The 23,708-nt window shown below is 45.3% G+C and overlaps 2 protein-coding genes across 6 annotated transcripts in view; both read left to right on the top strand.

Annotated features, from left to right (window-relative positions):
• ZHX1 (zinc fingers and homeoboxes 1) overlaps positions 1-9,275 on the top strand; it is a 36,523-nt gene extending 27,248 nt beyond the window's left edge. For 2 of the 5 annotated variants that reach the window (XM_063327483.1, XM_063327487.1), the window contains exon 4: positions 1,292-4,296. The gene's annotated coding sequence lies outside the window, so the exon portion shown is untranslated. Of the gene's footprint in view, positions 1-1,291; positions 4,298-8,723 lie in introns of those variants that run through there. The other 3 variants (XM_063327484.1, XM_063327485.1, XM_063327486.1) reach the window with 3 other exon arrangements.
• A 1,126-nt stretch (positions 9,276-10,401) lies between these two features.
• C2H8orf76 (chromosome 2 C8orf76 homolog) lies at positions 10,402-19,580 on the top strand. The gene is made up of 6 exons (XM_063327489.1): positions 10,402-10,632; positions 10,764-10,859; positions 14,190-14,333; positions 15,129-15,646; positions 17,994-18,126; positions 19,302-19,580. Exons 1-6 carry the CDS (start codon positions 10,519-10,521, stop codon positions 19,506-19,508), a joined length of 1,212 nt encoding a protein of 403 aa, XP_063183559.1. The 5' UTR covers positions 10,402-10,518; the 3' UTR covers positions 19,509-19,580.
• The last annotated feature ends 4,128 nt before the right edge of the window (positions 19,581-23,708 follow it).

Here is a 23,708-nt window from a genome sequence, read left to right as displayed (position 1 = left end):
CATATCTCCCAAGGAGAGAAGATAATCTTTAAGCTTCTTTAATATTAAATATCCCTGCCCTAACCTGAATGCACAAAAATAGAGTGCAATGAAATATAGCTACTTTCTTTGATCTAATTTATTTTTTCTTGGAAAATAATTTTGCCTACATTCAGTAGCAGTGAAAAGATAGTATCAATAACCAGAGAGGGGTAAAACCATTGAGAGTTGTTCATAATGCCTGGGACGATCGTGTAAATTTAGAGATGGATAGGGCTAGTAGAGGGCTCAGTTCCCTGTGCTGAGCAGTGCCGGGTTACACCTGTGTTCTCCGTCAAGCTTGTGGTATCCTGGGATAAGTACATTTACCAAGTAGCACGACATGGACTTACTGGGTCAAGTTACTTGAGTTTTGGTGATGTATTAAAATTCTATAGGAAGAGATTTTAAAATGAAAGTGGTAACAGAAAGTGAAAAATCCCCTCAATGGCTGCTTGTACACACTCAATAGCTCAACTTTCTGTATCGTTTTCACATTTTTAAAAAGGGAGATTTTGAAGCACAGGTGGGTTGCAGCCAGTATTTTCAAGTTTCATGGTCTGAGCGTTTGGGTTTTTTTTTTTCCTTCTGCGGTGAAGAGCATCTGCACTTTTTCAGTGGATAGTAATTGCCAAAACGACTTAGACGGCGTTGTCAAACGTAGAGCGGTAACTGAGGATCCGTAGCACTTTTCATGAGTTCAGCTGAGGTTTGTCTGATGGCATGTTGATGTCTGCGTTTGAGCAGGACGCTGTAGCTAATCCATACGCCTAATGAATGCAAGCCAGCTCGTCTTAAATGCCTGCAGCTGGTGAGACAAACTGCACCCTAAACTCCATGGACTGTTAGACGTGGTTTGCGGGCAGATGGCGGTACTGCGGACATCTGAAATTGGGCGAGATGGATCTTTGCCTGGGAGCGTGCTGGCTGGGGTGCAGCACTCAACTTCGTGTTGTGGTTAGCAATGGTACTTACCTCTGCTTCCGACTAGATGCTTGTTGGGAAGTGTGAGGCCTTTTTTGTTGTTTTTTTTTTTTCTTTTTTGCATTTTTTCTTCTTTTATTCTAGAGCAGGTAGCACTACAGTGGTGGATAAAGTTAACTGATCCTTGGTTATAATACTGTGGCATAAAAATGATTTGGGGTTTCTCTAGTATTTTAGATATAAGGTTCTTATATGAACATTGGACCGTGCATAACTTAGAATGTGTTAAGACACATAATGTTTGTGTCCCAGTTGATGAAAGTATTTCCTTATGCTTATTCAATACTAGATACCTATCATGAAACTTTCCCTAAAGAATCTGCTTGAATGACAGAAGATTCAAGTCTTCATCAGTGATACGAAACGATCAACCACAAGAGCTCCGTTACGGTTTTGAAATGTTCCCCCCGCCTCCAGTTCCAGCTTACAAAAGTGTTTCCAATTTTGCCGAGTTGGCTATCTGCATGTATGCTTACAGTCTGTACAGAAATGCACTAAAATGAGTTGCCCTACCTGGGAAGGCTTTATATTGTATAGAAAATGTGGCACTAGGTACTGCTCTTCATGTGCACAGGAGAGTTAACAGGTGTCGATCTCGTTTACAGAAATGATGGCGCTTTGCAATTTTCTATAATATATTGCAATATATTTAAATGTCCTGTTTGACATGTGAAATGAAATTAAGTTAATGCATTGTTATGTATTTGAAGTATGAGGAAGACGATTCACTAACGACCAGCAAGGTTTTTAGGAGGTGTCCAGTATGTAGGCGTCTGTGTGATCTGTCTGGTGTATGTGATGTTAAAGGAAGCAACAATACTGTCACTGTTTAGAATGAAGAGTTTCTTTTGAATGATGCAATAGCTTACAGTGTCTTTCCTTTGTAGCTGCCCAATGTGGTGAAGGGGAAGCAATTCTTGAAAAAGTTCAAGATAACTGGTTAACTGTGAATGGGCCTAATCTTTCGTGAAACCAAGAAAATTTTTGGACACACACAGGACTTGAATACTGAAAAGGATTGGAACTTAGTGTTGTGCCAAAGTTAAACTACTGCAGTTGGCAGAAGTTCTGCACTGTAAATAGAAGACTGATTAAAAGACAGCTTGTACAAAAAAAAAAAAAATCAAATTTTAATACAGTACGTTTTTATTCTGATACATGATGGAAACATTCTGGTTTAGACCTTTTTTGAAGAGGCTTCAGTGACCACTAGATTTTGTCCTCTTATATTTTGTTTGGCCTAATACTATATGTTCTAGTAAGATGGGCTTTATTGCCTGTGTTCTTTGATATGTGATTAAGCTTATAGCTTTGAGTGACCAAACATTTTACAGAGTAAAAGTTCTTAGAAACAGTATAACGTAACTGATATTTCTGTGTCTTATTTATCAGGCTCTGCACAAACTTGGAAAGTTGTGCCGGACTTGTACAACTCATATATGGGAACGCAGCATACTTCTGGATATTACAAACCTAAGCCTTTGTGGCAGTATGGATCTTGTCTTTGGATTTATTTTTGTTATTTTTTTGAGGCAAAGAGACGAATGGATGCTGCTGTAAAATATTTGTAATATTGCCATTATTGCTTTCTGTAGCAATTATTGCTTTTGCTTCAACAGATAAAGAAAATAAATCAGAGATAGAAAAATCCTAAAAGACGCTGGTAGAAGAAAGGATCATGTGAGAACTTCTGAAAATAAACTTTGTACCAAAAATTTGAAAACAGAAATGATAGAATAAATGTTTCCTTACTGAGTGTGTGTGGTTTTAAGAGGTGTTGTGGAAACCAGGAACTGCGTCTGTATGAAAATGTCACAAATCAGATCTTCTCAAACGTCTTTTTTTTTTTTCCTGTCGTTCAAAACTGAATTTCCCCAGTTCCTCAGACGCATTGAATTTGGAGAACTGGCTTAGCCGAACAGCCAGCGTGAGGTCAGCTTCACGTGCCAGTCAGTACAGCTGCTTGTTTGCTGTGTCAGCAGCCCAGGGACCTTCACCTGATTTTTCTCATTGAGGCTCTTTATTGTCGCATTTAAAATATTTGGGGTGGGAAGACCAGAGCCGAGTAGGAGCCACCTCCCTGCTGAGGTCCGTGCTATTTGGGATATCACCCTTTGTGGCTGTGTTTAACATGTACCTTTTCCTCAGAGAAGAAGGGTCTGAGCTGAGCGCTTTCTGTTGAGCACCGCGTCTCCGGCGAGCCCGACTTGCCGTCGCTCCCCGAAGCTCCCTGCCGGAGGCTCTGCAGCAGTCCTGCATCAGCAGGACCTATCGCACCCGGCCGCTTCAACTGTTGCGCTGCAACCGGAGGGGCTGGAGACCCGGTCTTCCCTGCAGGACCCCGGCATGGTGCCTACAGACCTATCCCCGCCTGAGAAAAAGATGTTTAAGGCGATAGAATCGTTCCTGCGCTGTAGCTTTTGCCGGTCTTGAAAAATTACACCCCTAGCTGAAGTAGTGACCTGTGCACAGGCCTGGAGATGAGCGCTGGTAGTCGGCACGGCTTGGTGTTCCGCCAAATAGTTCTACTCGGTTCGGTGAGAAAAAGGCGGGGGGGGGGAGGCGAAAGAATGCTTATTCAAGAATCTGTCAGCTAATGAGGGAGTTATGAAAAGCCCTGGATTATGCACACAGTCACCTTTTTTTTTAAACAGTTACCTTTTTTGTTTACAGTGTTATCAGCGATTCCAAAATGCTGCAATTCAGTCTATATTTTCACAAGAGACCAGCTGGCCTTGTGGGTTGTTTCCCCTCTCCCAGCCTCCTCTTCCCAGCCCCTTCCATCTCCCATTTGTTTTCATAACAATACTGTCAACTACTATTTTTAAGAATTTAAAATACCAAGCCACTTTGTGCGCTGCCTTATTTTATTATTTTTTTTTACACCAGAAAGTCCCCTCTGGAGCAATGTTAAATCGCTCCCTGTGGGCTCGGCGTTGCTTTGAAATGCTGCTGGTGGTAGGCTTTAGTCTGTCGGATGATCGTTTCTACATTTTTGGTTGTTAAATGACCTGTTGCACTTCAAATACTGTAAAATGAAACCTTGATTAGATTTATATGTTTCTACTGCAATAATGTTGAACTGTTAGCATTGTGACTAATTCGTCTCCCATGTGTGTTTCTTTACAGGCTCAGTGCTGAGCTGACGTTCATTACCTTAAAATATTTATTTGGTAGAAGAAAGAAAAGACGGAAAAAGGGAATTAAATTGTGTGTGGCACCTAGTTGATTTGTGTCTTTGGGTGAAAATAAAGGTCAGTGTTGGCAGTAATTCTCCTCTCAGTGATTTTCAGTTTTCCTAAATGAAAGCCAAATAGGAAAAAACCATACTTGCAGTGATGCCTGCCTGAAGGGACTAACGTGGAAGAGGGCCCACAAAACAGTCTCTAATAATGACGTGTTCTGAAATGAAGGAGACGCTAAAACAATATTGCAATTGTAGCTGCTCTCAGTCCTGCAGTTTCATTCCAGCAGCTGCCCAGAGCCTCCAGGTGAAGCCCATCTGCAAGGATTTCTGTGCAAGCATCGCACCCGGCACCCACAAAGTGCAGAAACGGAGGCCCACGGAAGCCCCGTGATGGAAGTGGCTTGTCATTTTTCTTAGTGACACCACCAAGTTAAAAGCTGCATCGCTGATGGACGTTTTGTGGTGTTCTTTGCTCTGAATTCATTTCACTTTGCAATGATTTGGGGAAGGGAGCAATTGTGGGCAAAGTCCATTCTTGATTTCTGCGTTTCGTTTGCATTTGTTCATTGAGCAGTGCCTTCCCTCTGCATCGCCTCACGCTTTCTGCGGGCGCTGATGCTTGTACAAGGCAAACATGAAGCCACAGAAGCTAAATTTAATAGCAGTTTCCAGTGGCCCTTTCCAGCAGTGCAAAAGCTGCACGGGAAGCGAGGCACCGGACAACCGACAACCAGTTTGGTTGTTTCCCTTGTGGAGGTAGCCTCCCCTGCCAGCCTCCATGCGGAAAAGGAGAGCAGGACTGGGAAATCCCACGAGCTGTGAGGGTCTCTCAAGGGCAGTCCTGAAGCCCTGGGTGTATTTCTTCAACATAGCTTTATTCTTTTTTTCTAATTCTTTAGATTTGTTTCTCTTTGTTCCTGCAAGATAGCAGTATAGGAAGTCAGCTCGGTTTAATGTCTGTTACTACAGTAGAGCTCTACAGCAGCCGAGGCTGCTTAAATGGTGTCCTAGAGGAGTTGCCACCAGCGTTACTTAGTCCTGCCCCGTCCTGAGAACCACAGTAGTAAAGTTTTAACCTAGAGAGGTAATGAATCCGCTGTGGTCTCCACGGCCTGGTTTCGTCATGAGTAGCAATTAAGCAACAAGCCTAACTGTGGCCAGAGGAAGTTAATGAGTTTTCAGACAAACCGATAAAACTGAAAAAAAAGGGCTTAGAAGGAGGTGTACAAACTTCACCGTGCCTGACAGCGAGTCTGTTCGGGGTTTTTTTTCCAGTTAGAGCAGTAGATACGAGATGCCGCCCTTTGTGGTGACTTCTGCGTCACGCTTGTATCCAGACCATCAAGCTACATCCTCGGTGCTCACACTACGCAGCTGAGCGAAGCGGTTCGGACGTGGGATTTGTATCAGCACTGGACATGCGCAGGCTTGCGTGGGAAGGTCACTGCTTTAGGATTCTCCCCGGCACCTGACCACCTTCCTTCTTTCCAGAAAGCTTTTTTCCTCTTCTCTTTTCAACAGCATTCTGGTCAAACTCAAGGGCGTGCTCATTCTGTTCATCATTTATCTTACTAGACAGAAAATAGTTGCAAAACCCATTAATGGCAGAACACATCTGTGTGTAGTGCACCGTTTTGGCAATAACGACTTTATTGGATTTTGTGAGGCCTGAGGGGGAAGGATTATGGCCTAGTTAATATGGCTTGCCAGGGGTTTGAAGGGTTGCGCTGTTCCCAGGTAGAGCAGGCAAATGAACCATCTTTCAGGGGTTGTGTCCTCTCCTGTCTGTCTTAAGGACTCCTAAAAAGCTTTTGGCTTCTGTTAACAACAAACAGTTCTTTCTCTTTGATTTCTGTGATGCAGGACCCCTCACTTCCCTACTCATTTTTGTGGGGTCTTACTAGAACTGTGGGGTGGCTTGATAATTTACAAAGGTATTGCATGGTTTCGTTCTTCTGGAGAGAGGAGAAAGCGAAAGGAGATCTTTGCCCACTGGACTCAGCGGCTGGTTGGAGCAGTGCTGCCGGTCTGGCTGTCTCCACCTCCCCAGTCACCTCTTCCTGCCTGGTTTCTTGCCTGCTGCCCTTCTGCTCAGCCACTGGCCTCTGTGCTCTCATGTGGCTTCTGCCCTGCTGTCAATGTACCCTCCTCCTTCCATAGTGCACAAGGGTGCCGGGGCACTTTTCCCTTTAGGAGTAAGGAGCCATTTTAGTTCCCGCGTTTGCCTTTGCTCAGTCCTGGTTGTACCTGCCTCAAGGATAGAGCTGGATTTAGCAAATGTAGCTTCCTTTTGGTCCCATTTGGCTGAAGTGGTTTCTCAGATGGCTTGAGATGGATGAGGTTCATCTGGGTTCTGCCAGCACTTCTTAAAAGACATACTGAGTTTGAGACAAGTATCCTTTTCTCAAAATTTGTGTCAGTGGCTTCTGGGAGCTTTGGCTTAAGGGGCCTTTTGCTCCCCTCGGTGTGACAACTTACTATTCAAGGATAATTGCTCTTGAGCTCTGCAGTTGCATCTCAAACCATCGTAGTAAGATTTGCTAGAGCACATCCGAGCTCATCAGAGCTTTAACTGCAGTGTTGTTTGCAGTTTGTAGTAGTGATAACCTCTGTATGGCCCTAGCCATGAAACGTCGTTATTTGTATTACCCTCCCGCATTAGTCATGGACAATATCCCCTTATGTGTGACGCCATGCAAAAAGGATGAAAGATGGTCTCTGCTGTAAAGAACTTGCAATCTAAATAAAAGGCAAGAGACAAGGGCACAGCGAGACAATGTCAGCAAATAAAGAGCTGCTCTTCTCTTTTCATGAACATGTTTAGGGAAGAGCCTATGTTATGACTGGCAAAAAAGAAAACTAATCTTCCCTCAAGGTATGAATATTTCACAATGTCTGGAAGAATCCACTTAATGATTCAGGAGCCACCCATCCTTTGAGGAATGCTGCCTGTGGGCCTTACTGCCCTCTTCACTGCAGGCAGCTCTCTTGCTTTGAGTAGGGAACTAGTCTCTCTTTTGCTTTCTTCCAAAGGCAGCTCCTTTCCAGCATATTTTAATAAAGCTATAAACCATGTGAGAGCTGCATTATTCCTTAGCCGACGTGTGTGGGTAGTGCCTACCAAGATAGGGCTCTAGTTGCCGACTGAGGTTTCTTGTTTCTCCTGTGTGTGCTTGATGGTCTCTGAAACCTCTGTGGTGTGCATTCTCCTGGCACAAGAGTGGCCGGGCTGTGGCGAGGACCCATGGAGGCTATCACAATACAAATAATAACTTCAGTAATTAAAGAAACACTGGGGGAGAATTCTTCTGAATTAATTTCGCCTCAGAGTAGACTGGGAAGCAGGGAGCAGAAGGGCTGTCTGGATCTAGACAAGCTCCATGTGCCACGCTGTATTTTCTTTTCCCAGCCAAAAGGCTCAGGCAATAGGGCAACAGGACAAATTCCTGCCCATCGCTTGAGTTGTCTTTGCTGCCCGGGCTCTCTCTTGGCTCACCCTTGCTGCAAGATGAAGCAGGCTGGCCTACCCCAGTTTGCCGAGGTTGAAGCTGGGTCACAGCACCTCTCCGCCAGCGTAACGAGGCACGCTCGTGTGAACAGCTACAATTGCTTTGCCGATGCGCAGGAACTTGCTGGGTGACCGCAACTTACCGGAGCCCATTTGTCTTATTGGTCCGATGTTCATGGGCCGAGGCGGTGGTTTGGGCTGGTGGTGAAGTAAGACCTTGGCTGCCTTTAGGAAGAGATTCATCTACGGCTTCTTTTTATCCCCAATGCTGCATACACGGAGCAGCTGCAGCAGTACAGGCTCTCGCAGGGCTCATGCATCTCTGAGGCTCCTCAAAGCTGCCTCTTCCAGAGACGATGTTTTCTCCTGCGTGAAGCCAAGGCTAACAGCACCATGGCAAATCGTGCCATGCAAACTCAGGCAAACAGCTTTTCTAAAGTACAGTGGGAATTTGTAGTCTGGCAGCTACACTGATGACTCGGGTCTTAGGGGAGAAACTGAGCAACTCTCTGGTGCTGACAAGGCATAGGAATTTCCTAAAGTTGCATTTTTTTATTTCTGTAACTAATACACGAGGAACCTTTTAAATGTGTGGGGGGGGATGGGGGGAGAGCCAGGCAAGGGAGGAAAAAAGAAGAGCAGCAATATCATTATGGCCATGATTTCTGACTGAAACCACACAGCCAGCTGCGAGGCCCCCCGTGTGGTGCTCAGGAATCGCTGCTCTCCTATCATCGATTTACCAGACAAAGGCATTCTCTGCATTGCAACACAGAGCCTTCGCAGACCACGTTGGTATCCTCCGAGGCGGCGATGGCTGAAACCCCCAGCCTGGGAGGACTCTGCAATCCAAGCTGGCAGCCAACCGGCTGCTCTGGGATTTGCCCCTGGGAGCGCCTTGCTCTTTGTGTGTTTTACTTTGAGCTGGGGCCACATTTCACTTTGATTACTCATGTTTCTTTTTCGTTTTTTCTGGTTTTTTGATTTGTTCTTAATCATCTTGATGGATTTTCGTGTTTTGATTAGACCGGTGTGTTGCAGTGTGACCGGCAGTCCTGGAGGAGTGGGAAAGGAACATGTGAGTCCAGTGTATGTGAGAAGAGCAGACGCTGTAGCTGTTCAGACGCTAACGCTGACCTCCGCAGACTGACTCCTGCACACTCTGTCTCTGTCCTGCCGGAGCTCATCACACTGGTCTGCCTGCAGAGGAAGACAGATGGTTTTGGCATGCATATACACGCAGCTCTGACTGTGCTCGCTTACCTTGACGCTTGTAACAAAAAGACAGAAGCATGTCAAGCAAACTCCTGATTCTCTCCGGGCTTACTTGCTAAGCAGTTTCCTATGTTCAGGAGGGCTTGTTTGCCAAACAGCAAGTTTAAAAGCAAAAGAAACCTCAGTCCCCTTTATTTTCTGATAAAATCTACCTGCCAAAGTCGAGTTTCTACCCAGGGTTTTATGCCAGCTGTTGCTACATCCAGTCACAGCTATGCTGGTGTGGAAGGATATTTTGAGCATACATCCACTTAAAAAGAAGAAAAAAACCCTAACCCAGAACCCACATTTTACATGTCTACTAGAAGGAAACCTTTAAAATTATCCATACAAGGAGTGTTTTGGCCTCAAAAGCTGTTCTGGTATAGACGAGTTCATTAGTCCATTTTGCACGTTAAGGAAGTGCAAGGATGACTTTTCAGCTCACCTTCTCCAAACCTACATGGTGATTAGATGGGACAAAATGGACCTTCCTGGATGGACAGACTGGCAAGGTGGAAAGAGGAAACAGCGCTGCAATACACCTAAAACACAGTACACTATGTGCACAGTAGTGTGATGAGGCAGGGCAGGCAGCTGGGGTACCTACAACTTCACCTGGGTGCTGCTACTGAGCAACGGTGTGCCTGAGAATCTTTACGTCTTGAAGAAGCTCTAGGATCAGCCTTCACTTTGTTGTGTCCCCATTTCCCATAGCACAGTCAGCGTACGGGGCTTTGGGAAATCCTGTCTCTGAAAGCCTGAGATTTCACAAGTTTCCCCTTCTGCTTTGGGGCAGAACTTAAATGGAAAAGTTACCAAAATACACTCCCACCCACCCCCGCACAGGCACTGGGCCGAAATATTAACAGAACAACTCTACAATTATGCAATTGATTTATCAAAGCACGGGATGCTTTGGTTCAACTATTTGTTATAAGATCTTACAACATGTCCATTACAGTGACTTGTGACCAAACTCCTCACCAGAGCCGGGGAGGTCTGACGGCCCTGCTGCGCCTTCAGGAGCACAAGCTGCACCCACTGAACACCCGCTTCTTAAAGCCAACGGGCAAACGCCAGAAACGAGGAGCCCCAGGGCCATTCTTCTCACTTCGCTCGATGGGCTCGCCCTTGGCAAGGCTGGTGGTGCCCAGGCTGCCACCGCCCCTGTTTCCAGTCATCTCCCCGGGCCTGTTTGGTGGATGGCCTGGCCTGCCCTACCGCAGCCGGCTCCCATCTCCCAGCCCGAGAAGCGGGGGAGAACGCCCAGCCCTCTGTAGGCGGCCGCCTCAAGCACCCGGCGTGGAGGCCCGGAGGGAGCCCGGCCCGGGGCGCGGCGGTCAGGACTACAGCTCCCGGCGGGCGGCGGCCCCTCACACCGCCCCGCCTAAGATGGCCGCTCCCGCCGCCGCCCCTCTAGCCCGCACCGCCCCCAACTCGGTGCCCCCCGGCGGCTCGCCTGCACCGCGCCGCCCGGCTCGCTGGACCTCCCGCAGCGGCGGCCCGGCAGGGGGCGCGCTTGCCGGCGCCGCGCGGCGGGGGCCGGTCTGGGCGGAGCGGCGGGATGGAGCCGCTGCTGGGCTGGCAGTTCGAGGACTCCCTCTTTGCCCCGAGCCGGGAGCGGGGCCCGGCCAGCAGCGCCGGGCCGGCCGGCGGCGCCAAGCACTGCGAGCCAGGCGTGAGGAGAGCGGGGCGGCGGGCGGAAGCGGCCCGAGGGGCCGGCTGGGTCGGGTCGGGTCGGGTCGGGTCGGGCCGGGCCGGGCCGGGGCGGATCCGGGCCCATCTGACGGGTTTGTGCTGTGCCCGCAGTGGTTTCGCAGCGAGGGGGACGGCGGGGAAGGCGGCGGCGGGATAACGGCCAGCAAGTTCCGGGCGGACTGGGCCTACCGGCAGCGCCAGTTTGAGGTATTTCCAGGGCTCTCGCAGGGCCTGGGGGCCCGGTCGGTGGAAGTTGTGGGGGTGTAAACTGGGGTGGTCCTGTAGTCTCCGGTGTGTTGACTGAATGTGTATGTGTGTACTGTGTGCAGCTTTGGAGTCCTCAGGACAGGAAGGACATGGACCTGTTGGAGCGGGTCCAGAGGAGGCCACAAAGATGATCCGAGGGCTGGAGCACCTCTGCTGTGAGGACAGGCTGAGAGAGTTGGGGTTGTTCAGCCTGGAGAAGAGAAGGCTCCGGGGAGACCTTACAGCCCCTTCCAGTACCCGAAGGGGCCTACAGGAAAGTTGGGGAGGGACTTTTTACACAGCCAGGTAGCGATAGGAAGAGGAGTAATGGTTTTAAACTGAAAGAGGGGAGATTTAGATTAGATATCGGGAAGAAAGCTTTCACTCTGAGGGTGGTGAGACACTGGAACAGGTTGCCCAGAGAAGCTGTGGATGCCCCATCCCTGGAAGTGTTCAAGGCCAGGCTGGATGGGGCTTTGAGCAGCCTGGTCTAGTGGGAGGTGTCCCTGCCCATGGCAGGGGGGTTGGAACTAGGTGATCTTTAAGGTCCCTTCCAACCCAAACCATTCTATGATTTATATAAAAGCCTCCTGACTGAGCCACAGCTAGGCTCTGTGGTGCAGTAGCGTCCAGCTTGTTGGCTCCTTGTTTGTGCTGAAGGCACAACAGCCCTGTGGGCAGGCACGGTGACCTGGTGAACAGCCATCCTGCTGTCTGCACTGCTGTCAGGCCATGATACCTACCTGTGTTCTGGCAAGCTCCCCCAGCCAGATACTGTCTTTCCAGGAATCAGCGTGAAGTCAGTGTAAACTGTCCAAAAATTCTACTTTGCACCCAGAGCTGATCCGGATCAGCTTGCACATAGAATCATAGAATCATCTAGGTTGGAAGGGGCCTGTAAGATCATCTAGTCCAACCATCAACCTAACACTGACAAAACCACCACTAAACTATGTCCCTAAGCTCCGCGTCTACCCATCTTTTAAATACCTCCAGGATGGCAATTCTACCACTTCCCTGGGCATCCTGTTCCAATGTTAGATAACCCTTGCTCTGAAGAAATTTTTCCTAATATTCAACCGAAACCTCCCCTGGTGCAACTTGAGGCCATTTTTTCTTGTCCTATCCAAGTGGTTCAGTAGTGGGCAGAGCTGGTGTTTGTGGCCATGGACGTCATGGTCAGCCAGCGTGTGTGTGGATTTCTCTGCTCCTGGAGGTAACACCATGTCCCACAAAGGCTGTCAGATCGCTGGCAACCACCTGGCTGCCGCTCACCTTTCTCAGAGCTCCCCCCGCTGTTGGGTGAAGGCTGACTGTAGTTGTCAGGCTCCTGACAGTTGGCTTGGGAGCCTCATCATTAATTGTCCCACCTCTCTGCTGCCTCCCCTCGCTCTGGATGTCTGGTTGTGCCTTTGGGGTACATTTATGTTCCCCATTTCTGTTCCTGCCCACTGTAGTCCTAGACCCTGTCCTCACTGCCTACTTCACTTCCTGAGCCACATTCGTGATTATGGATGCTCTCCTGCCTCTGTATTCCTAGTTGCAGGGTACAGTCTTTTGTTTCCCGGTTGAAATTAACCGCTTCTGCTGTTGTTTCAGCTGTAATAGCTTCTTGTTCCAGGCTATGGTTTGCATTACGGTCTCCCTGATTTCTAAGCCCTCAGGCCGACTTCAGACTCCGCTCCTTTTGCTTTGTCCATTGGATTTGTGGATCTTTTTGTACCTCAGCTGGCGCTGACTTCTGCTTTTTAATGTCATTCCAGCGCTACTGTTGCCTTGTCTATACCCGACAGATGCTTTCGAATCTCAGCTGAGATGCCCTGAAGGGATTCATAAAAGTATGCTGAGAAGAAAGATGCCTGAGGCTGCAGTCAGACATGGCTGCTGACCCTCAGGAAGAGCAGATTGTGCCTTGCTGTGTGCTGTGGTGCCCTCTTGGGAGAGAATGACACCCCCTCAGATCTGCCAGTGGAACAGACCGTCGCTTCCTAACCCTTTTCTGTCACAGTCATCCATGTTAAAAACGTCTAGTCTTTGGTCTTATTGCTAACCTGGATCACTGTGACAGAACCAGAACTAGACTGCACATAAAATTACAGAATTGAGAGCTCTGACCTTAGAAAAGGGGCTGGAAATAAGTAATGAGGGTAGTAATCTCTTCACTCGTTGTGAATACCTTTTTACGTCAGCCTAGGTCACTGGATAGGAAGTGCCAAGGACAGCGGTGATCTAGGCTGTGCCCATTTTTAGGATATAAGTGACTGTAGAATCTGCTTGGGATTCGTAATGCCTGGTCCTTGCCAGGTTATATCCCTTTGTCACATAACAAGGCGAACAGGGGTGTCCTGCAGCCGTCCTCTGATCCATTTTCACCAGTGGCTGCTGCGCTCACTGGGCAGAGGGGAGCTCCTTCTTTTGCTTGAGAAAGAAGGCAAGCTTAACACCAGGGAAGAAAAATATTTCAGCCATTTTGCTAGGAAGTACTTAGAGTGTGTCGCCTGGAAGCTCTTTCTGTTAGAACCGTTCAAGTTTTCAAGGAATAATTAAATATTCATTTTGAGAGACGGGAGAATGAGCACTGCTCTTTAGTCTTCTGGTCTGAGCACTTACACAAAGCGTGAGGAACCAAGATTCCAGCCTTAGTTTCGCTGAATGCTTAATTTAATGTATTTAAATGTTAATTGGAGTCCTAGTGAGTGCCCTGAGCATTAAGTTACAGAAGTATTGCTCATTCTTGTCTTTTTCCTTTGCGCAATTAATATTTAATTATTTCATGCAAATTGGAAACATCCTACAGGAGCGATGGAGATTCACCTTCCTTGTGGTATTCTCCAACTTGGTGATTATTCATGTGAGGTGAGGTACTTGCAGGTTCAAACCTTCCCGTGGAGAACGTCACAGATTTGAATTTAGGATGAGTGCTCTGATCATTGAATTGGTGGCTGGGGGAAAGATGCCTTGTGTCACGTGTTGTCCAGGTCAGTAGGTGATCCCTTTTGGATCAGGCCTGGTGGGGGAGAGGTGGACAGATGTGTGGTGAATCCCGCCAGAGCTTAAACATGAATTAGGATTGAGGTTGCTCATCCCCATTTAGACTTGGCTGTGTAGTACCGGGGAGCTCATCTGTTGCTGGCATAGGTGGTAGCTGAGTCCGGAGAAAGGAAAACGTGGACTTCAGCTCCTGAATTCCCTTTGTGACCATAGTCATAAACAAAACATACAGTCAGGCTTGCTTTTAAATGAAAATCTCTCACTGCTTTGTTTGGCTTTTCTTTTTGTCGACACTCCTAGAAAGCCCTGTGTGAATACTCAAACTGCTTACTACTCTTACCTCCCAGTAACATTGCAATGAGACGAGATGTCCAAGAGGGCCAGGCTCGGTGTTTGTCTCGCCTGGGAAGGCATGAGGAGGCTCTGGATATTGCAGAAAAAATGGTAAATAATGCAATCTTTCTTTTAGGCTTTGAACACAAAAATACTGCCAGTAGTTCTTTTATATGGACCATTTTCTGGAAAAATAATCTTTATATGTATAATCCTTCAGGATGTTCAGTGCTCGGAGTATTTGGTAAACAGAGGGTAACTGTCACTGCAGATATAATCACTCTTTAGAAATCAGAACACCCTGTACCACAATGAGCTCCCTGTGCAGGGAGGCTGGTAGTCCTGGAAGGGACTAAATATCATGCTCTGCCAGGCAGAATTAATGTAATGTAATAGGAATTATAAGAAAGGGGATAAATGAGTGCTTAAATCTTTCCACTATAAAAGTGACCATTCAAAACTCCCTTTTATTTCCATATACTCGCTGCCAAACTGCCACCAGGAAGGGTATCTAACCACAAATTGAGTTTTTCCCATAAAGGAAGAGGTCCAGAGGCTCTGAAGTCCGCTAGAATTTTACCGCTGCTGTTTATTTTATATAAAAGGTGTTTATACTACAAAGAAGGGCAGCTGTATAAAAGTCTGAAGGCAAATAAACAAATGACAGCATTTGGGGCCTTCTTCCCTTTCAGACTGGGACAAGGCAGCGAGAGGGAATAGCGTCAGCTTGATTGGGCGTGATCTGTATCATGTTTCATCATTTAAAGTTAAGAGCACAGTTTTGTATAATTTAAAAATTACCTTTAGCGATATTTGTGCGTCATTATTCAGGGAGACATTTTCTTAGGCTCTGAAGGATGATTCTGTTCTTCTCCTGTTTTTAATCTATTATCTTTTTGTTTCTAGAGAAACAGCGCTACTAACACAGATCACTTAACGACGGTTCTCAACCTGCAGTTTGCCATTTACCAGGGTCTGGAAGATGTAGAAAAAAAGATCACGTGTCTGCAGCAACTGATCTGCTTACATCCTTTCAATCCTTGGTACTGGAAGTTACTTGCTGAAGCTTATATGAGCCTTTTACAGAGTTTGTCTCCAATAGTCATTCCAGAAACAAATCTAAATCAGTCTGAAGAGGTTAGTGTAAGTGATAGTAGTTTCAAAACATCAACTGGAAGAGAGATTAATTTGCAGTCTCACCGATCAGATGGCCAGAAAGAAGGCTCTTGGTCCAGCCTTGCTACCGAAACAAAGAGGGAGAATGCAGTGACTTGTAGCAGCAGCCAAGCTGCAAAAGAATTCCTCTGTACTTCAGAAGAACCTGAAAGGATGAACGAAGGGAAATGCTCAGCCTCCGAGTCCTGGGAGCAGAACACGTCGAAGAAATTTGGAATAAAGGCATGTGCCTCGTTTATTAGAGCAAGGTAACTAAACATATTCTTAGAACAATGTCAACTTCTCCCAATCAAGAACAATTTAAAGCGTATTCTTCTTAATATTTTCAGTTTACATTTTCATTTTATATTTTTGTTTCAGTGATGGCAACGCCAACTTAGAAGCACCCTGCTATTGCTTCAGATCTAAAAAGCAAAATGCACTAGCATGGTTGCTGTGAACAACCTAAATCTGAGTGGAGAGTAAACCAGTATCATGCGCTGTTGAGAAGTAAAGCGTTTTTTAATGACCTTATTATATGAATCTCTTCAAGTAATTATATACAAAAGGGCTTGTTCTTCAACAAATGCTTCTGTTAGAGCTTGGCAATTTCCTGGTTTGGTATTAAAGATGCAGCAGCAGAAGTGCCCCAAAGGGAAGGCCAGCCAGTCTTCCTTCTGTGTGCCACCTGTCTTACTTGCTTGAAGCCTCATGCTTGAGCGAAAATGCATTTAATAATAATAGCCCCATCCTGCATAATGGATGAGGTTGAAAAATGAACTCTGTGACAGCTGATTGACAGGGCTGCATTAAAATGCTCTTTCCTTTTCTTCCCTCTCTTCCTAAAACTCTTGCACAAAAAAATCCCCAAAACATAACCTTTCGAAGAGATAATTAGGAACTGGTTTTGTTAAAATTGTCTTGAATTTTTTTCCCCCCTCTTGCCTCTCATTAATTTATTAGTCACCGAATGTATTTAAAGCCATTTTATGAGCTTCCACAAATATTTACAGAGAACACTTTATAACTGCCCCGTTAGGGCAAGATTTAAGAAATGTAAAAAAAGACATAGTAGCTTTTAACCGTACTCAGACTAAGAAATGGTGACTTTAATCGCTACTTGTGAGAAGTTAATAGATTTGGTAGTGGTATTGAATATTAAAGCTACATTCATATTCAGATAATTTGTGTTGCTTGTTTCGGTGTGTATGCTTTAGCTTTGAGGCAGTTATAAAATGTGGGATTTCCTTGCTGGGCTGCGGAGTTTCACAAAGTGTAATCGTGGTTTTTATTTGGAGATACTCTTGTCCAGGGTGAGCTTCTCCCCTGCCCAGGGCTCATGCATTAAATAGGTTGTCTAATATTTTCAGGTCTGTTGGATTTTAAGTGAGATGTGGACATTGCATAAACCTATGTGCAGGGTAAAGCGCTCCTGGAAAAGGGGTATTAGTATCGCTTTTTGTAGGAAAGAAGGTTCTGTGTTAAAGCATCATGAATAATTGACTCTTCTAGTTTTGCTAACAAAAAAAAAAAATTGGGGGAATGGTTTTGTTTAATTTTCATTGAGATTTCACTCTTTCTTACATTGTGTTGATGCAAATTTTGAAACAAAAATGCTTTACAAATTAAAAATACTTTCCATTTTACTTTGAATTTCCCAGTCAAAACTTTACTGAATTTATAAAGGGCTTGTTGGCTCAGACTTGTAAATTTTTATGTTTATAATGCTTAAATTAAATCTTTCATCTAGGATCTTAACTCTTCATAAAAATACCCACCTTTATTATAACACCCGCGTCATTTAACTTCAGTGAATGAAAATTAAAAAATTAAAAAATCTTTTGTTGTTCTTTATGCATAAAGCTTGAATTAAACATAGTTTCAGTAACAATACAGCTAAGTCCCAGTGGTCCGTTGGTTGAATATACTTAGATATTTCCTCTGCTGACATGTTTTACAGTCTGTGTGTGAGGAGGACTCTGGAAACTGCCACCGCTCTCTCTGCTTGAGCAGTTGGTGATTGGGGTCCCTCATGACATGAAGCCACTTTGTGAGCGCAACTTCTAATCTTCATTGAGTCATGGTGGTGACCTCTGGGGCACCGCCTTGAACATAAAACCACGGTGAAAGATTTTAGAAAATATTCCAGGGTTGGCCTATGTGGGGAGCATGTTTGATATTTGTCTAAAACCCCCAAACGTCTAGCTTTTAAGGTTACAAACATAATCACTGCCGTAGGTAAAAACGCGCTGCTGTCTTGTTAGGTCTTACTAAGGCTGTGGGACACCTGAGGTACTGCAGTTAATGCTACCAAATCGGAGCTTCGCTTTTAAATTGGGTGACAAATACACAGGGAGAAAAATGTTTACCCAGAGCAACCAGAGGTACTTGGCATGTTGTTTATTCAAAAGCAATTCTCAGGACTTCTGACATAGCACGGATATACCATACCCGTAGTAGATTGATAGGGGTGTATCCATTTCTTTCCATTTTTTGCAGTTGGCAAAAGTCGGGAAGAAGAGCTGGTTTAAAGTATTATATTTAGGTTGGGTTTAGGTTTGCTGACTTACTCTTTTGCCAGCTGTGCCTTTTTTTTAACTGCCTTTTCCATTTCAGGCTTTTACTTCAGCTTACCCAGTTGCAACAGTCGTCCTTTGCACTAGAGAATAACATAAAAGGTCAGAAAGAAATTGATGACAAAGTGGCACGTCTCGGTTTCACTGAAAACTCCTTGCTGTTGATGACCAAGGTAAGGGGATGTTTCATCATGTGCAAGTTCTCAGCTAGACGTAGGCTGGTTGAGGCACCCGAGCCAGTTCAGGCACAAAGTGCTGTAGGTGGGACGCTCCCCTCAGCTAATTAACTGTGCCAGGAAGCAAGGTAAATTAGCTGGGGTGGGTTGCCCTGGTGGTGTGTTACCTGGAACTGACAGTGATGCCTGTACAGCGCTGGCTTGTGTCATGCAGGTGTATCTCTGTTCTGCTGAGATTCTCCTTCCAGGAATGTTCGGGGTTGTTAAGTTTCTCATAGATCTTGTATTTACAGGTGCGTCATCGCTGTGCGTTTCCTGGGATGCAGATTTTATCTCAGGAATTTTAGATGCTACAAAGTGAATCACAAGCATTAAGTGGAAGTGGAGATTACTTTGGTGGCCACGGCAGTTTTAAACACTTCCAGAAAAAATATTAAACATTTTCAGAAAAAGCCAGAAACGTCCTTTTACATGTTTTCTTCCTTCTATTTTGATGTACTGTTTTAGTTTAGTTTAATTTAATAAAGAACTACAAAGGAGGAGAGTAACATTGCATGAATTTAGTCATAAAGATTAAAAATTTTTAGTGCTATTTATAGAGTTTCTGACTTTTGTCTTAAGGAACAAAAGGAAGGCAGCGAGATTCTAACTTTGCTGTCAGTGTTACAGCTTTAAGTTAGTGAAAGGCAAGCCATTGCCGGGTTGGCAGGCAGTCTGGTGGGATTTCATCCATGAGAGGGCAGTAGCATGCAGATTATCTCAGGTTTTGAAAAGGTTGGGAAGAGAACCTTCTCTCCTTGCTTCCCGTGTTCCAACACCCCCAGGAGGTGATCAGAGTGTTGGTGTTGCTGCAAGGTGAGCACTGAACGCAGAGCTGGCGCTGAGATTTCCAATGCTGCTCAGAGCATAAAAATCCGCCCGTAGAAGCGCAGCCAGAGGCTGGGTGGGGTTGTGCAGCTGTGAAGCTTGGGCTCTCAGTTCTCCCTCCTTATTGCAGAATGCAACAGGCAGACAGCTTGATCGTGACTTGGAAACTTCTCCTGGATGGCCTGTGGTTCATGTGTCAAGGGCTTTTCAAGGACACAGTAAAGCTCTGTTATTAATGTCATATTTGCTGTTTTCTCTGCAAGTTATTTTCTTATTTCTCATCTTCTTTCCTACTCTGTTTGCAGGTTATGGGGCAGGACCTTATACCAGAAAAACTAAAAGAGGAATTTCAGGGTGAAGTAAAATGCATAGGCCCTTCAGCGCTGTCATCATTGGTAACTGCGTCAGCCACAGAATTTGAAATCAAATGGTTCGATAATCTCCAAGATGATTTATGTCACTTTGACAGACCGTTCTATTCAGATATATATCTCCCACCTTCGGTAACTTAAAGGTTTTGTTGTATTTATTCTCATATCGCCAAATGATTATGAAATGATATATGCAATAAAGTTCATATTACATTTCTTAAGAATTCTTGTTGTATGTCTTTTAAGAATACACATAAATCTCTGCATTTAAACTCTTAACATCTCATCATTTTCTTCACTGATTTGTGTGCATTTAAAGTAATAAAGAATCTAGTATAATATCAAGCATTCAGAGATAGCTTTCCGTTATAAACCTCACCATCTTGTGCTTGAAGAGCCTGCGATTTTTTTGGGGCCTGCAATGCCAGTGGGATGGAAGGCTTGCTTTATAATGTTTAGTTTGCAAGTTTCTTGCTATCAAATTCTATGTTGTTGCATTTAGAGACATGGAATTATCCATTTTATTAATTTGTATTTTTTAAATATTTCTCGATTAATTGACGTTATAGTGATTTCCTGTTCAGAGCTGGAAAGCTAGAAATCTTAAATATATTTACGCTGAGAATTTGTTAATAAGAAGAATTCCATATGTCTTAGAAAATAAATCTAAACAGTAAATATTTTAACTTAGAACTGGAAAGAGATTTTCTTTCTTCAAAGCTAAGTGTTTTTTGCAGGCATAGAAGTAGCTACAGTCTTGTCTTCAGTGTGCTTAGACGAGGGAGGAGAAAAAACTGTCAACGTTGTTTATATGTGCTGAAGGGTGTTTAGTCAGATCATATCCTTTGTAAAGCCCCACAAGGAAGAAGATCTTTGCTGTGAGAAGTGGCAGTGTTGTTTCTGCATCATACAGCTCCTTATGTTATGCTTTCAGCTGATAATGACCCCACTTTGCCTTAACTTTCTGAAGCGTCGATGCTACGTGCCTGGGGCTTCTACAGAAAAAGGCAGAGATTATCCTGTAGTTTCTTTTGCTTGAAATAATTGACGTTTGAGGCGAACAAGGTGTCATAGTATCATAGAATTGTTAGGGTTGGAAGGGACCTTAAAGATCATCTAGTTCCAACCCCCTGCCATGGGCAGGGACACCTCCCACTAGACCAGGTTGCTCAGAGCCCCATCCAGCCTGGCCTTGAACGCTTCCAGGGGCTTCAACCGCCTCTCTGGGCAACCTGTGCCAGTGTCTCACCACCCTCATGGTGAAGAACTTCTTCCTAACGTCCAGTCTGAATCGTCCCATCTCTAGTTTTAATCCATTCCCTCTGGTCCTACCATTACCCAGCATCCTAAAAAGTTCCTCACCAACTTTCTTGTAGGCCCCCTTCAGGTACTGGCAGGCCACTGTAAGGTCTCCTTGGAGCCTTCTTTTCTCCAGACTGAACAACCCCAACTCTCTCAGTTCGTCCTGATAGGAGAGGTCAGTGTCCTCTCCCCCCGTCTTCTCTTAAACTGTGAGAATTAAATTCTTTGTAGCTTTTTGTAAATATGTTCTTTAATGGATATAGTTTAAAAACCAAGTATCTCTTTGACATAATTTGCTGTGGCTTTTCTTCATGTTTTCCTGTGTTTTCTTTTCTGAAGCACTACAGAGTGCTGAAACTTTAAAGAACTCACAACTGAATAGTAATTCACCATGTATGACCACATTTTGTATCTGCTACTTTAAGGTACTGGTTAGGGGAACGTGTCACCAAGCCTTGGTATGGTATAGCCCTCTGCTAAGTTGACTGTGAAACCTCTCCGGAAAAATGGAATATCGCCTTCAGCCATGTCAAATTATCTTTGATAGTTTGGTGACTTAATGCGATTAAACCACATCCTGGTCAGCTTGTTACGAAAGATGATGATTTGGCAAGTACACTTGGGTAAGCATTAGTGCACTCATGCTGTATTACAGAATATTTGGTTTAGTCATGCGTGTGCTTTGCTAGGTGGAAATTTTTGTGTGCGTGTGAAGAGCGCCGTATTCGGATGGCAGTGAAGCCCGCCTGAAGGGCTGGGGATGCTTTTAAGACTAACTGGTGTCATAAGCTTTCAGTAGAGACTGTCCATAACGTGCCGTAAATTAATTACGATGTTGGCATCAACAGTAGAATGTCTTACAGTAAAGACATAGCAAACATGGAAAGCTTAATGCCAAATATGTCGGCAAAAAATTAGAACAGGGATTTCTCCCAGTTTCTTCTTAAACTTAAGGTCATGAATAGCCACAGAAAAAGGCGCTAATTGTTTTAGCCGCGGCCCTCGAGTAGGTTCGGTAGTTAGGACACCAGAACGCGGCTTTTGTGCAACCAGGTCTGTATAGATATTTAATGGGAACTCGCCAAATGATTTGGCTCCACCGTGTAGAAGGTGGAAATAGCATTGGAGCTGTGTTAGCAGCAAAGGAAACACTTGCCAAGTGGTGTCATTTTGTGACCGAGATGTCCAAAATACGCAGCGGCTAGCCAAGGTGATTCGGAACCTTTTTTTGCGTGCGTGCAGATTGTTTGACTTGAGGTCGTGGCTCAGACTGGGAACACAACGGTTAACTCCCCCCTGGCTGCGGGAGTGAAGGCAAGTGGCAGTTCTTACCAACAGGCAGTATTTTCTCAAACATAACAGTAAAGCAAAAATGTTGTTTTTAACTACTGCAAAGAAAACAACATGAATGTTGTTCTGAACATGTCGCATAGTTACTGTTCCAAATAACTGGTGTTTATTGCGCTGGGGCTATGAAATATTCCTTTGTCCCGCTTGTGCCTGGCTGTCTCTCATCTCAGCTACTTCAGTTCCTCCTTTTTTGGCCTGCTCCTCGCTTGTTTGGCGTACCCGCTTCTAACTCCAGCTTTCTGTTTCTGATCATATCTCACGAGGGGCTTTGCGTTTCCATCTTGCATTTGAATGCCTCATCGTTGTTTCTACGTTCTGCATAATTCTACATCTGCCTGTAAATAGATTTCTTCCTGTTTTGGCTCTTATGATATTATTATTGGTATTAGTGCATGCACCAGTACTCCACGCGGCGTTAAATAGCAAATTGTAATATTGCAAACTGCAAATGAGAATCCGTTAACAGTTACTGAGGTTTGACTTTGTTATTTTAACACTTGCTTGTGTTAAAGACGCTTTGGGAAGGACCCTGTGACCCTGGTTCTGATGCTTCTGAAACGATTGCTGTGTACAAACACAATCTAATTGCGTGTCTTGCTAATGAGTGTTTGAATACAGCTGGTTTTGAGGTGAGGGAACATGTTAGTGCTGTAACTATCAATATTAACACAGGTTTCTCCATCACAGAATCATAGAGTGGTTCGGGTTGGAAGGTACCTTCAAAGATCATCTAGTCCACCCTCCCTGCCATGGGCAGGGACACCTCCCACTAGATCAGGTTACTCAAAGCCCCATCCAACCTGACCTTGAACTCTGCCAATAATGGGACATCCACAGCTTCTCTGGGCAACCTGTTCCAGCGTCTCACCACCCTCATCGTAATTAATGTCTTCCTTACGTCTGATCTAAATCTACCCTCTTCCAGTTTAAAACCCTTGCCCCTTGTCCTGTCACTGTGTGGTGGTTTGACGTTGGCTGGCTGCCGGGTGCCCACCCAGCTGCTCTGTCACTCGCCCCCCACCTCAGCCCGACGGGGAAGGAGGAAAGAAGATGGAAAAAAAAAAAAAGCCTTGTGGGTTGAGATAAAGGCAGTTTAATGAAGAAAAAGCAAAGGCTGTGTGTGAAAGCAAAGAAAACCAAAAAAAAAATATTTATTCCCTACTTGCCGTCAGCAGGCGATGTCACTGTAAAAATGAGTGTGTGAATAGTCTTCAGATTAATTACAAGGAATCAAGAGTTGTAACGTGGGGTCCTGCTGGTGCTGCCAGCCGAGAGCCACCTTGATGGCTGGCAGTCACACAGGGGTTCGGGTGGTGCCTACTTCTGCCTTCTTCCCAGTACCAACACGCAAACCAGGAGATAAGAAAAACGCAAGCAAATCCATTTGGGTAACAATTTGGCAACTCGGGTGCAACTCTGCAGGTTCCCAACCTGTTGAGAGTGGCGATGGCGTATGATGCTGGTATGACATCACCAGCGATGGCGCCGGTACTGGGTGAGGTCACCCGATTGTCCTTGCAGGATGTGCATTCCCCAGGAAGGTACTAAAATCCCGGGGCAGCATCAGTCATGGGGGCGTCAATAGCTAAGGCAAAACGGCATTTGCTGCTGGCAGAAATTCTGGGAAACCAGAAGAAAATTGTCAGTATTTCAGGACTGGGTAAAGCTTGAAGTGTAGTCCTCCATCAG

This window comes from Chroicocephalus ridibundus, chromosome 2 (assembly GCF_963924245.1).
Source record: "Chroicocephalus ridibundus chromosome 2, bChrRid1.1, whole genome shotgun sequence".
Lineage (NCBI taxonomy): Eukaryota > Metazoa > Chordata > Aves > Charadriiformes > Laridae > Chroicocephalus > Chroicocephalus ridibundus.
This window is presented reverse-complemented; position numbering and strand designations above follow the sequence as displayed.